General features: G+C 42.1%; 1 protein-coding gene across 2 annotated transcripts in view; it reads left to right on the top strand.

Annotated features, from left to right (window-relative positions):
• fhl3a (four and a half LIM domains 3a) overlaps positions 1 to 5,263 on the top strand; it is a 127,857-nt gene extending 122,594 nt beyond the window's left edge. For both annotated transcript variants that reach the window (XM_078567000.1, XM_078567001.1), the window contains exon 6: positions 59 to 5,263. In XM_078567000.1, coding sequence (XP_078423126.1) covers positions 59 to 210 — 152 coding nt within the window. In that variant the 3' untranslated portion in view covers positions 211 to 5,263. The remainder of the gene's footprint in view (positions 1 to 58) is intronic.
• Positions 5,264 to 15,169: the final 9,906 nt, after the last annotated feature.

Here is a 15,169-nt window from a genome sequence, read left to right as displayed (position 1 = left end):
GGAGCACACAATGTTATTGGGTAACTGTTTCTAAAACCACCTTTTTTTTTCCCTAAAGGTTTTGGAGGTGGCAAATACATTTCCTTTGAAGATCGCCAGTGGCACCAGAGCTGCTTCACCTGCTCGCGATGTTCAGCCTCACTGGTTGGAAAGGGATTTTTCCCTGAGAAGGATGACATTCTTTGTCGTGAATGTAACAGTGACTTATGAATTGATTGCTGACCCCAGTTCTACTCTTCATATATTTTTCTACACACAAATTGCACCAGTGCAGCATTAGGCCTTTGAAAGCACAGTTTGTGTCTTGGAGAAAACCTTTCCTTTCACACTTTCCTAGTGCCATTTTGCATATGGATAAACTTGTACAATAAAGATTTAAAAGGTTACTTCCTCTCCCTGCTTTCTCCCTACCTTATCAGTGATGCTCAGCAACTCTCTAGAGAAGATGAACAACAGCAAAGTTATTCTTTATCCCATTCTCATCAATTGGGACATCAAAGTGGCCAATTCTGTTATTATTTAATCAATAGAATTAACTCAAACATTCATGTAACACAGCTAAAATAACTCATTAACAGCATAACTTTCCTGATGGTTCAGTAACTAGATGCAAGGGGACTAAAATTCAACTTGAGTGAGGGTATAAATGGCCCAAGATCAGCTGCCCATTATACACTTTATGCCTTATACATTTGCCTGGATTTGCCTTCTCTACTGGCTTCAGTGAAAAGGTAGATCAGGCTGATGTATAATATGCGGCCGATCCAATCCCACTTATTTCACATCCCTGCTCAAGCTTGGATGAAACTGAACCATTCAGACCTGAAGGATCCAGGTTTGATTCCTGGACTGTGAAGAATTTCCTGATCTCAATCAGGTTAGGATGCTATAATTAGTGGACTAGGGGGTAGAAAATGAGCGCCAGGATCCTTGCTATTGATTACTATCTAGTGGTTCCTTGTGGAAGTACATGTTTGTGGATATCAGCAGAGCACAGAATTTGGCTCAGCATTCATCCCCGCACTCCCTTGATATTCATGGTCTTTGGTCACACATGAAGAATGGTAATTTGGTGTGATACTCAAAGTCCACCAAAGTCCATTTACAGTATGAAACACCATTCTCAGAAGAGGAAAGGTGAGGGGAGTACTTCAGAGTTATTGGGGACGGAGACGGAGGGGATGGTGGTGGTAATTTTCCCAGTCTCTCGGAGGTGGGAGGAGAACGGAAAAATCTTGAAAAGGTGTGTTGTGTCAGCTCCTCTGATAACTTGCCTTTGGCTTCTTTTTTCAAGGGGGAGCTGCCTCCCCAGACAGCAACCCGCCTAGCTGAACCGGGAAACAAATCAAGACCATTATAACACCAATTATTCTGTGATTCTGTGAATTAACTGGCATTTTCCATGGGCAATGACCATTTGCCAGAGATTCACGGGATGCTTGCTGTGTCTGCAGCTCTTTTCTTCACAGGAGGCGAAAGCAGTGTGGAAGGTCAGAGCACCATGGAATGATTATTACAGAGCGACCTTTTAGTGAGCATGTAGGTTCTCCTCAGCATATCCACAGACAAATGCTTTCAAGTGGAAGAGTTTCTCCTGTAGGTGGACCACCTGATAGTTCTGGGTATTGGGATTGGTCTACTGGTTCCACTATTAGCAGTGCATCATCCCCTTCTTGTAGTCGCTCAATTTACCTCAGTGCACACTATTCTGAGTGGGGCTGTCGACCACCCTTCCCTTCAACCGCTCTGATTGTGCTTCCTGTATCCAATGTCCACCCTCTGTTCCTAATTGGGTGGCACTCCCAGAGGAAGTTTCCTAATTGGACGCCTCCGGGAAGTTTGCCCTGGAAGGTGCACTGCTGACACGAGTGGGGTGAGATCCTGGAAATGACCTTGGTTCACACAAATGTTTTCAGTGGAAAAAATTCTGGCCTCTTCTTTAACAGCCTTTTTCTTGCCCCTCATGTCAGGATATCTGCAGTATTTTGTTTTTGAATCCTTTCCAGTTGTTTGAATTTTCTCAACAGATCATTTGCAATGAGTTGTCAGGAGCTTGCTGGACATCTAACATAGATTGGTTTAAGAAACAATTAGCTGTTGCCAAGAGAAAAATAATAGGGTTGGTATTCTGAAAAAAATGAGAGCAGATGACTAAAATGGCCTTCTTTTCGAAACCTATGTTCTGAGAAGGACAATCTTAATTCTTCTGCTATGGTACAACAGAGCATGTGATTATATCTGTTATTCACCAAATAGAGCAGTTAGCTCCACTGTCTATTGTACCCCTTGACATCAGGGCCACTGCATCACATCTGACCTGTTATCTGACCTGATAAATCATTAAGCAGGTTTTCAGAATCAGGCAGACAGTTAATTAACAATAGATCAACCAGATTCCACATTACTCATTCACTTATAAGGCACCATTTTATGTTGTTCTGTCTGTGGACCCCATTAGAATGGTGCAGAATAGATTGGAACTGCAGTAAAAGACACTAATAAATTGCTGTGTAATGGGTGAGAATGATTCTTAGTTTGTATAAGACAAGTTGCCCAATTTAATTGTGCAGTTTCCCTGTTGCAAGGATCAATTAATGAGTCATTTGACCTTTGCTCACTTGATCCCTTCCCTAATTCCAGTTGTGGTATTGAAATGGCTGCTCAAGTGGAACACCGCCATCCACTATGCCGCACTTGTGCTAACAATGAGCCTACTAATTTGAGCTTCTTGTAAAAACTGAAATGGAAAACTGAGCCTGTCACACCTATCAGTATTTACAGAAAATGCATCTGATCTCAGACAGAGTTCTCCATTATTGACTGAGGGACATAAAATGGCTCAATGGCTTCAAACAGGTCAGAAATGCATGGTTGAACTTGCCATTGCATTGGTCAGACAAATAGACCAAGTAACAGGTAGAAGAGACAGAGAGTGTTTTACACCTTATTTGGAAAACCTCAGTCTGTTTGGATGAGATTCAAAGTTGAAATTATAACCTGCATTTGGAATTTTGCATCTCACCCAACATTGAAATAGAAACAGTCACGTTTTCCCACAGATGTCTTGACTATAGACTGAGAGAGATAGGGTGCAACATAGGAGTAACATTTACTTTGAGTTGATCAAAAATGTTGTTATCAATGAGTCTCATTAAAATGTTACATTTGACTGACTTAAATAGGATGTATTTGGAAATCACATCAAGCAGAACTGGAATATGAGCAGAGTCATGCAATACAATTTATGGTTCAGCTGTGTTTTGTCAGTAATTCCAAAGATACCATTTGCAAACAAAAGCTAGAGTTTTTTCCATTTACTTTAGTCACAATATTTGTTCCGCTGCCCATTTTGAATCCCTATTTACTGAGCATACTGAGGATTAGTACTTCACTTATACAAGATAAGCTATTAAATTTTGGTGAAAGTCCATTCTGTAAAGTCAATGATTAAGTTACGTTTCAATTGTTGAAAAGTGGTGGATTAAAGGATTGCAAATACAAACATTCCTGCTGTGTTACTGGCTTCAGTCTAAAACCTTACTGTAAATATGAAGCCCTGTTTACGACAGATGGATTAGAGCTGGTAGATTTTCAAATGCAAGCAGATTCTGATTCAGAGGTTTATGGCATGTTGCTCACATGTACAGCTACAGTTAGAATATATCACATATCCATCATAATATTTACCATTACAATTTTGTTTTTAAAGGATATCACAACCACTTCCGAAGCATAATAGCTCCCAATTTGACATTCTGTACAATGGCTAAGCACCTTGTGGTAGCAATGGGATGGGCACCATGTCACAACAGGCTCAAATAAAGTGGACTCGGCTTTGAATTCTAGGCTAGCTTGTGAATCTAGTGAGGGTTCCAGCTTTGAGTGAAGATCTATTGGATGGAGCTTCCTCTTCTGAGGTGGTATACTGTATCTGGGAGAGATGAGGGAGTGGCAGGAGTTAGCATAGTTGGTTGATGGTGCTAAAAGTTGATCTACCTGTATGGTGCTGTTGGTATTTGTAGAATGGTCTTCAGTGTGAGCATTCTATTCACATTGCAGAAAGGAATGGCTAGGTAGCGAAATGGCACTGAATTGCTGCAAAAACCATGAAATAATTGATAATCCAGTACCTTTCATTGTATAGAAAATACAAGTGACTGCTCAAATGGTGCGGAGATCACCTTGCTGTCTCAGAGCTATACAGATCCAGAACTATTCTGGTAGCTGATCACAGTTACCCTCAGCACTGCTAGACTAGGGAGGGAATAATTGGCCTGTGATCCTATTCCTAATTGCTATGTTGTGACTGCTATTGGGAGTACCAGATGAGGAGAGGATCATGGTTGGCTATGATGTAATTAGTTGAGCATTATCAATGTGCCTGGTACCTTAGATCAGCTGATTGCATTACTGCACTGAGGAGGCATCTCAAAACAGGAATCTGACAATAAACTGTATTCATATTCATTTACACAACAGATGTAAGGTTAGCACCTTTAATTTGAAAAAAATTATTTTAGTTATCTGCCTGTAGGTGATAGATCTCCAGTGGGCTCAATCCCACCTGAATTCTTACAGCACTCCACAAGGCGAATGCCCTTAAAAGCGACATCTTTTAGTAACAGCTAGCTCCACCAACACTGTCCACTCCAGTTAGTAAGTTAATCGGGTCATAGAATTATTGAAAGAAAGATCTGTGTGGACAGAGATTTGGAGAGAAGAGCGCAAGATACGAAACTATGCTACTTGAGGGGTGTCTAAAATCTTGCCTGTGGAATATCTGCCAGCAATGCAGCCTTAGTGATGGTTGCCATAGAACAGTTCATACATTCCAGCCTGTCTACCCATCAAAGTTTCCTTGATGTTACCACTAAAAATGTGTAAAATTGCCAAACATTGTTGGTGTGTGCATTGTTTTTTTTTTGTTTGTTTCTCTTTAAAAAGTGTTTTCTTGTTTTTAGTACATGATTTGTAACCTAATACTATTGGGAGTGGTGGGCCAGACCCACATGTCATGAGAGAGTTTACATATAACAGAATGTTATGCATGTTTTTTTTATTAATCACTGAAGCAAAGTTCATTTATAACACTATTGTAAAAGCTTTGATGCTGGTAAGTCAGAGTATATTGTGTATGGTTTAACAAGAGAGCTGTGATCAGCAGCATGCAATGTCTGCTTAGTGTAGTTGTCCTGTCTGACTTACTTACATTTTCATTTATGTGTCTCCAAATGCTTACATAATAAAAAAAAATTAAACCATATCTTCTGTTGACTTCGATGTGTCTCTTCTCTTTTACGCGTTACACTCTCAATATTTTTGTGCTGGCGCCTATCCCAGTGTCTCGGTTGGTATATGCACCTACATGATAGCCTCCAGGTTTGATCTGTGATCTGTGCTGAGTACATCAGCATTGCTGATATTGGTCTCCATGCCTCCCGGTTGGGCAGAAAGGTTGGAAAAGGTTCCGATTCCTCATCTCTAGAAATGCATCTGAAGATGTGGAGAGTGAGGACAGATTGTCCTTCTCCTCCCCTACAGCTGTCTGAGATCTCTGCACTCTTCCCATTCCGGCTGCGTGCGCACCCCCAATTTGCATTGGTGACTGTACCTTCAGCTACCAAGGCCCTGAGCTTTGGAATTCCATCCCTAAACCTTTCTGCTTCTCTACCTCTCCTCCTTTAAGACACATTTTAAATCCTTTCTCTTGGTCAAGCTTTTGGACATCACCCTATATATATCTCCATATGTAGCTCAGTGAGGAATTTTGTTTGATAAATACTCCTGTGAAGTGTCTGGGGCCTGTTATTGTGGCTGGAATTTTCTGGCCCAGCCGTGGCACTCCATTGACTTTCTCCAGACGATCCGTGCGGTGGGCGGGGCTGGAAGATCCCACCCTATGTTGAAGGTGCTGTGTAGACACAAGCTTTTTTCTCAGTTGAGATGCTAACAATCATTGCCTGGGTTCACACTAGGATGTCCATTTGGATGAAATACTATAGGGTTGTTCCTGGAATTGCTCCTACTTAGCTAGAGGAAGAAATAAGAACTGAAAGTGTAACAGTTATTTGTGCGTTTTAGATGTATTTGATCTTAAGAATTGACATTGATGGTTTAATTTAGAATTTTACACAGTGGCGTCTGATGTTCATTCATATATCAGTCATCGTGCTGCTGGTTCCTACACTTTTATAGTAAGTCACATTGACCTAGTAAAAATTTAACAACTCTAGAAGTTTAAATTTTAAAAAAATGCATGTCTAATGTTAACAATTTTTATATGGTTGGAGTTAAACTAGACTTATGTAATATAAATGATTGACTAAGCCTTATTAAAATAGGAAAAATTAAAATTTTGAGCTCCTTCCCCACTTCCTCTCCTAATGTTTTGATCAGTAAGTGTACTGACTGTTAGGGCCCTGAGCTATAAACATCAGGACGCCCTTGGTTCAATCCTTGCGCTTGGTTGATTAATCTCAGCCAGGGGGATAGTTCAGATGTGAGAATAAGCCACAGCTTGCCTGGCCTGGGAAGGAGGAAAGTGAATGTGCATGGATATAAGGTGTGGGCAGGATCAGATTTGCAGTTAATGCCCGTCACAGATAATAGTCTACAGAACAGCAGCCACTTGGAGGGCAACCAGAAGCTAAGAACTGTCTGTACTTTTAAGAGTGGAGTTGAAAACAGATTCAGAACCAGAGACAAAGCGCAGTGCAGCGGTTGCTTTGCAAACTGAAACCATTAAAGTGAATAAGTCTTATTTTAATTTAGGGAAGGAACAACTCAGATCTATGACTTTTATAGAATGGCTGTCAAGAGCCACAGTTTTGAAATGAAGATTCAAATAATAGGCAAAAAATGTATTGACATGCCCAGTACAGGCATGTCATAATATAAACTTTCAGTCAATACTTTTAAAAATTGGACACAAACAAGCTGTTAAGAAGGCTGTTGTAAACCATGTGACTTTTGGCATTCAGACTACACACTCCTGCGAATATTTAATTAAATATGGATATAGGTGAGGGTACCTCACAGCCATCTGTGGAATTTGCACATCTCATTGCTTGTGGATAAGCCAACACTTAAAGACTATGAAGTTTCCAGACTGCCTGTCTCCATGTTTCATACTGGACAAAAGGGAAGATCAATGGTCACTATCAACTCCCCACTGTATCATGATGGCCTCCCCCATCCAAATCAGACTGGATGGGTCTCAGAAGTGTTAACCCAGCTATCATGGTTTCAGGGACTGAGCCCTTATTACCCCAGGACCCAGCAGATCCATCAGAACCATCAGTTGTCAGCCAGTCTGAGAACCAACTAGCTGCAAGTCATCAAGCAGCCAAAGTACTTAACCTGTTCAAGTTTCAAAGCTCACCTGAGAACAAACCTCCAGAATAGTTGGCTATAAGAAACCTCAAAACTTGCTGTGAACCTTTTGCTTTACAAGACCCTCGCTTCAACTTTAAAATGTAAAATCCATTCAAGAAATCACAGGCCTGCCTTATGAAAGACTGTAAATCATAAACCAGAGACTGAATTAACTGTAATCTGTAAAAGTGCACTATCTTTATCTGTATCCAATCTTAATGGGCAGAATTTTTAGCTGAGCGGGCGGGTGCGCACTGACCCGCTCGAGTGTAAAATGATATGCGATATTTCAGTTGGCGGGCGCGTGCGGGAGTTGGCAGTGTGCCCGCCGATAATTAACAGGCCTATTAGGGCCATTAAAGTGATAACTAAATGAAAATTTTCGCTGCCTGCCCAACCTTACGGTTGGCGGGCAGGCGATTTGGCCGGCCGGCCGGCCTTTGGATTTTTTTTTGGATTTTCTATGGAATCTCATCCACGGGCAGGATGAGGTTTCCAACAGGAATTAAAAATTCAATAAAAATATTCAAACCTCGTTTATAACATGTCTCTGCTCATGTGACAGAGTCACATCAGGGGACACTTTTTTAACATTTTTAAATTCTTTATTTGTGTTTTTAAAAATCTCCAGCTCCCTGAGGCAGCTCCATGCTTTCAGGGAGCTTTCAGTGTGCGCACCCCCATGCACGCACAAACTTCCACACTTGCTCTCCCCCACATCCACACCCAGGCAGTGCTCAGCATTGCAGCACACGATTCACACTGGCTGGCCGTTAATTGGCCAGCCAGCGTGAAATCAAGTTTGTGGCCTGATGGCGGGCGGCTTCATGACCGCTCCCGGGCCCGCCCACCGCACCCTCCCGACAAGGTAAAAAAGTCTGCCCTATGTGTGTGTGTGAATGCGTGAGACTGATGGCGGGATTTTCCATACCCGCCCGCTGCCACAATCTTCCGGTCCCGCCGCAAGTCAATGGACTTCTAGCTGGGATGCCACCTCCCCGGCAGCAGGTCCCGCTCGCGATGGGAGTGTGTGATGTTGTGTTAGTTCGGGTGAGTGTGTGAGAATAAATATCTTTCTTTATTTTCAACTCATGAAAGCTTGCTGCTGAATTATTTAATTGAAATTCACACACTAAGGGTAAGGAATTACGCACCTCTTTGCACACAAAACGTACTGATTACAGGCAGTAAGAGAGCAAAATACATTCTGTTCATGACAGAATGTTGCAAATTATGCAAGCCTTAAGTTTGAATTAAGGCTTCCTTGTGAAAATTTTTCTTTCCTTTTAGCACCGTGGTAGCATATCTACACTGAAGAACAGAACAAAAGCAAACTGCTGCAGATGCTGAAAACAAAGGATTTTAATGATCTGATGAAAAGCAACAATAAAAAAACTCAAGGCGCTGGAAGTCCAAAACAAAAAGCAGAAAATGTTGGAAAAATCTGCAGGCTCCATGTGGATGGTGATGTTTGGGTACTGAGTGGGAATGGCCACCACCCTTAGGGCCATTAAAATCCCCCACATAATAGTTGAGACAGAAACACTTCATCAGAACTTCAAAATCTTACAGATGAATAGCATTTAAACAGACCAGAACAAGTGAAGGAGCTATGGGGAGTGTGGGGAGGCGAGGAACACCTGCAAAGTAGGAAACAAAGGATTTTTACAGCTAATTCTATTCTTTCCCACCAATGGATACTTTCTCCTTACCCTTTGTAAAGGGGTTCATCTAAAATTTCTTTCAGGTCTGAGAAAGTGTCTACACCTGCAACATTACCACATCTGTTCTCATCATAAAAACATGACTACCCTGATGCCCGTTTCCAACATTACCTGATCCTAATTACCTGATTTGGTTCAGAAGCCAGCATGAAGGTTCCTAAGTAAAAGGCACCCGCAGTTGTAGAAAACAAAGAGCAAAATTGACTTAAATTTCAACCTTACTTGGTACCACCACAACAATCTTTGGGGGTGATTTTACTGGCCAGAGGGATCAATGTGTGTTGAGCTGCGGTGAGGGGGATAATCGGATGAGTACCAACATCATGTGAGGCCTGGAGAGGTTTTAGCTTCAGGAACCTCACTTCCGTGTTGGAGCTCGATCTCCCAACATATACATCAGGAATCGTTCCCGAGCTGGTGGGCAGGAATAGGATTTGGGGATTTTGGGCGGCAGGAGGAGACCACTGGGGCCTGAACAGAATGCTAAGGTAAGTGCTTAGCCAGGTGGTCTAAAGTCATTGGCGATCGGGAGAAGGGCACGGATGGCCCAAGGTTTCCTTGTGGCACCTGAAGGAGCCCTCCTGTTCCCCAAACTTACAAGGAAAGTCCTTTTTTTCAAAGCTGCCTTTCCTGGCCCCTTTTATAACCACGCCTCCACAGATTTGATTTCTCTGTGCAGGCTTGGGGTTAAGATTTCCATTGGGCCCAAAATTGGGTGGCAGACCAGAGTTCACCAAAACCTGGTTTCTGCAGAAATTTTAAAAGTCCCCATTCTGTCTTTCTCTGTTTCTGTCCTCCTGCGTTAAGGCTTTATTAATAGGGGCATAGAATACAGGGCAAGGAGCTAATGCTGAACCTGTTTAGGACACTAGTTAAGCCTCAACTGGAGTATTGTGTACATTGTATTCTGGGCGCCACACTTTAGGAAGAATGTGAACGCATTGGAGAGAGTGCAGAAGAGGTTTACAAAAATGGCTCCAGGGATGAGAAACTTCAGTTATGAAGATAGATTGGAGAAGTTGGGACTGTTCTCCTTGGAGAGAAGAAGGCTAAGAGGAAATTTGATAGAGATGTTCAAAGTCATGAGGGGGCTGGGCAGAGTAGATAGGGAGGAATTGTTCCCACTCATGTGATTTACAAAAGAAGCAATTGTGATGTGAGAAAAAACTTTTTCCACACAGTGAGTGGTTAGGGTCTGGAATGCACTGCCTGGGAGTGCGGTGGAGGCAGGTTCAATCGAAGCATTCGAGAGGGCATTAGATCATTATTTAAATAGAAACAATGTGCAGGGTTATGGGGAAAAGGCAGGAAAATGGCACTGTCATTATGGTCATTCAGAGACAGTGTGGACATGATGGGCCAAATGGCCTCCTTCTGCACCGTAGCAATTCTATGATTCTGCTTATGCGTGTGCCTCAGATTGGTACTTTGGATGTGGGCTTTACCCATTGCCTCTGATCAAATATTATTAATAGGCAGTTATTGCAGCGTTCCCAGTGCTACCTCCCTCAGTTTCTCCAAGCTTTCACATGAGAAATTCCCATCTGCTTCACATAAACAATTGCCTTCAATTTTCAGCTGTCAATCAAACTCATGTGTTGGGTTCGTAATTTAATGCTTTTGCACAATTTTGTCAATCAAACAGTGCATGCACTGGGCTGGTAACTTGATGCTTTTGCACAGAGTCTGGTTGATTTAGAGTGGGTCCTCTTCATTCCAGGAGGTGGTTCCACTTAGTTCCAGTCAGAATGAGGCGAATTTGATCTAAAATAAAAATCAGAGATTGTGAGTCTACAAGCAAAAGGAGGAAGTGGAGAATAGAAAGAGATATTTTCTGGAGATTGTTCTTGAATTGCGTTAGTTTAGTAATATCTAAAGAACTATCGTGATGGAGACAGGATATGGGACTGCCTCAAGGTATCAACATTGTATTTCATGTTTGGCAGCTGTAGCCTTGTCTGTTTCAAAGAAGAAAAAAAGAAAGGCTTGCATTTATTTGGTGCTTTTCTTGGGCACTGGACATCTCAAGGTGCTTTTCGGCCAATGGAGTACTTTGGAAGCTGTAATGTAAGAAATATGGCAGCCAATTTGCATACAGCAAACAGCAATGAGATTATATCTCTTATGATGTTGATTGAGGGATAAACATTGGCCAGGACACCTTCCTCATCTTCATAATAGTGACCATGGGATCTTTACACCCAACTGAGCAAGCAGATGGGGCCTCGGTTTAATGTCTCATCTGAAAGGTGGCATCTCCGACAGTGCAGTATTCGATCAGTGCTTGATTTAGTTAAAATATTATGTTCAAATGAAATTCCCATGTCAATAATATGTATTGTCTTTTCTAAGCATAGTAGGCAGCATCATTTAACCACTAATTAAGTTGTAAAAATCATGCTTTGCTAAATCCCAAAACTGAACCAGATTGCATCCAACTGAATGCCAAATAATTCCAAAGGACTTATCAATGACAGCAATTTTATATACAACAAAAGGTACATTACAGAAAAATGACCACTCATCCACGCTCTTTGGGTGGATGACAACGTATACCCAAAGACATTCTGCACAGTGAACTGGCCACTGGGTCATGACTTCCTGGGCATCCATACCTCCACAACAAGGACACATGCAAGTGACATATGAAGATGGCAGACATTAACATTGACAACTAGAGCAACAGTTGCTGATGGCCGTGACATCTGGAGGCTGACTGTTTGGAAGGGTATTGGAAGAGGTGATTAGAAATGAAAAGCTCAGCTGGCCAAGAAGAGGGCCAGAGAAAACCGAGACCATGCACCTTCTCACTCCAGTGCCTTTGCAGCAACTTTGGCAGAGACTGCCATGCCACACCAGACAACGCATGACACAGAGTTGACCACCATGGCGCAAACCTCGCCTTGCGAGACTGAAGGCTGCCATATACCAATCATCTCTTTTACAATAAAGTACCTGAAATGTGGATTGTTTAGCAAAAAAGGGGTCCCCAATATCATCAGTAGACTCATTTTTGTCATGTCTATGGCTCAGTGATTAATTATTGCATTAGGTTTATAATAATGTTTTCATTTTGAAAGTAATTTTCAGCTTAAATTGTCTTAAAATCCTTAATCAACTTTCTTTGGAATGCACTCATCATTGTTATGTCGGCAAATATTAATGGTGCAAAATGAGATTTGGCAGTCAACAGTGAAAGTCGTCCCAGAACCAAATTCACAATTCTTCAATGAGGGCTGAATGCACTAAAGCATCACTGTGATCACTTCAAACTCAAATATTTTATTACTTTCATTAGGTTAACTCTGTACCTTGAATGACTTAGAGATTGAAATACATTTGGTTATATAATGTGGGAATGTTTTCCCAGTGTTTGCAGGCAATAGAAAGAAATAAACATCTTTCGATATTCATTTCAATAGGCGTGTGTATATGTGCACTATAAACTATACTTTCAGCCTTAGGTTAAGTTTGCAAAAGGGCCAGGCATTATTGCCAAAAAAGGAAATGAACAGCTTAATGTTTTCTTGGAAAAGCTAAGCACTTAAACATCTGGATTTTATCCGTGTCTTGATGTTGGTCACGGATAAACACAGGCTAACTTCTGATTTATGTAAGAAAGCAATGATGTAATGGATATCCCAATAGACAGTGCACACTCTGAACTAGGCTGCGTTTCAATGGAGAGAGCATAAATTGGGCCCAAGGGCATTAATGCATATGTTCCTTCTTGCTGCTGTGTTTTCAATGAATATAAGGATGAAAGATAGTAAAGGAATGCTGCCCTGATAATCCCAGCAGCTATTTCCTTGGGATCTAACTTGATTCCCCTTTTTTCTCTGTGGAGGAGTAGAAGTGTGTGAAAAATAGCTAAAGGATGACGTGGGGCCTAATGGCTCCCATGCAAAGGAGACACGAAGTAAGTTATTTACCTCAACATGATGAGCATATGTCTGAATTAAGCTGGCTTCTTTTTTTGGGAGGGGAAAATTTATATGCATGAAGGAGAGTATTTTACATATTGGCAAGGGAATTTTTTTCTTACTTTTGTCACTCAAGGTCCACGCTGAGCATTTCAAAATAAGTTGTCTTATCCTTTGGCAGGCAGGGAAAAGCTTTGCTCTTCTCAGAAGATTAATGAATAATGTGGACTTTATATTGGTGTGAGCTACATATGCCTGTCACAAAGGGTTGAAAGACTTTTGATAATTTTATGATTTCTCACATTCTTATGATGCAGCATAGGCCAGACATTGAAAATAATTCCCTCCTTATTACTCCAACTTTGAAACAAGAGGTTTTAGGTAAAAAAAAACCATTTATCATTGTTCCCTCTAAACTGCATGGCTATGCAGCAACCCAAAAGTTCACATGCATGATGCCCTTTAAGTTACTGCGCACGACTGGCTGTGCAATAAAAAAATTAAAGGGGTTCAACAATTAAAGGCTTGAATAGACAGATTTTTGGTCTCTCAGGGAATCAAGGAAAATGTGGAGCAGGCGGGAAAGTGGAAGCCCAAGATCAGTCATGATTGTACTGGATGTCAAAGCAGGTTCGACAGGCCATGTGGTCTACTCCTGCTCCTAATCCTTGCGTGTTCCTTTGTTGTGCACTTAAACAAATCACACTCCAAAAGAAAATTAGAGGGTATGTTGCAATTGATCCTTCCTTACCTCCCACATGCTTTCTTACCTTGAATCTTGAATTAAAACCATGGATAAGAAAAGGGCTTGGATTTATATGCCGCTTTTCATATTTTCTGGGTATCCCAAGGCGCTTCATAATCAGTGCACGGTTTTTAACTGTTGTTATGTAGACAAACATGGTAACCAATTTCTGCACAGTAAGATGCCACAAAAGGCATATGAGGCAAATGACCAGATAATCCATTTGCAGTAGTGTTGGGAGAGGGTAAGCATTGGCTGGAATACTAGAACAGCTCCTTTTCTCTCCTTCAAAGAGTGCCATGAGATATGTTATAGCCTCCTGAACAGGCAGATGAAGGTTTCAGTTTACAATCTCCAAGCATTGATGGTTTGATTCCAGTGCTTTGAGGTGCCTCCTATACATTGTCCATGTTTCAGCTCCATACAGTAAGGAAAGGGTCACGACAGCATGATAGACCATGAGCTCAGTTTTAGTTTTGATGTCGTGATCTTCAAACACTCGCTTCCTCAGGTGGCCAAAGGCTGAGCCAGCAGATTTCAGGCGATGCTGTATTTCTTCGTCAATCTTCATTCTTCATGTGAAAGATAACTTCAAAGGTACTGGAATTGTTCCCCATTTTCCAGGCACTCATAATGATTCCTAATCAATGGGGTTGGGGCATGTGCTTTCTGATGGAGGACTTCTGAATGTTGAGTGCAAGTCCCATTTTCTCATACGCCTCAGTATGTTGATGATTCTCTGGAGATCCGTTTCCAACATAGCACTTACGGCAGCATCATCAGCATATTGGAGCTCAGCGACTGAGGTTGGGTGATCTTAGTTTTCGATTGGAGTCACCTAAGATTAAATAGGTTACTGCTCATTCAATAAATAAGCTGCTCTCCAGCAGGGAGCTTGTCTCTAATCAGATAGAGCATGGCAGCAAGGAAGGTTGAAAAAGGAGTTGGAGAGATGGCACAACCTTGTTTGACTCCTGTCTCAATCTCAAAAGGGCCTGTAAGGGCCCGCACTGGTGTTTTACCCATGACTGGGGGAGGCCCACACCATGAGGGAAGCCCAGCAGCTTTAGCTGCATAGACTGTTGTCGGGCAAGGGGGAAGGACCTCCTTTGGGACCCTCTTGGGCCCATCAGCGGCAACAATCCCAAGGTCGCACCCCCTTTAACCCTCCCCTGGCCTCTTGAACTCGGGCCCCCAAACCCCCTTGCACTTTCCAAGGCCCTCGACCCCCGACTGATCAGGGTTCCTTGGCATGGTGGGACTGCCTGTAGTTGCAGCAGTGGCCACTTCTGCAGACTGGCACTGCTGGGACTACAAAGCTGCCAGACCACTGATTGGCTGGCATCTCTCTAAGGCAGGACTTCCTACCAAAATAGGGATGGAAGTCTTGCCTTAAAACAATT

This window comes from Cetorhinus maximus, chromosome 21, assembly GCF_964194155.1.
Source record: "Cetorhinus maximus chromosome 21, sCetMax3.hap1.1, whole genome shotgun sequence".
Lineage (NCBI taxonomy): Eukaryota > Metazoa > Chordata > Chondrichthyes > Lamniformes > Cetorhinidae > Cetorhinus > Cetorhinus maximus.
Note: the sequence above shows the minus strand (reverse complement) of the source record. Positions and strands in the feature narration are given on the sequence as shown.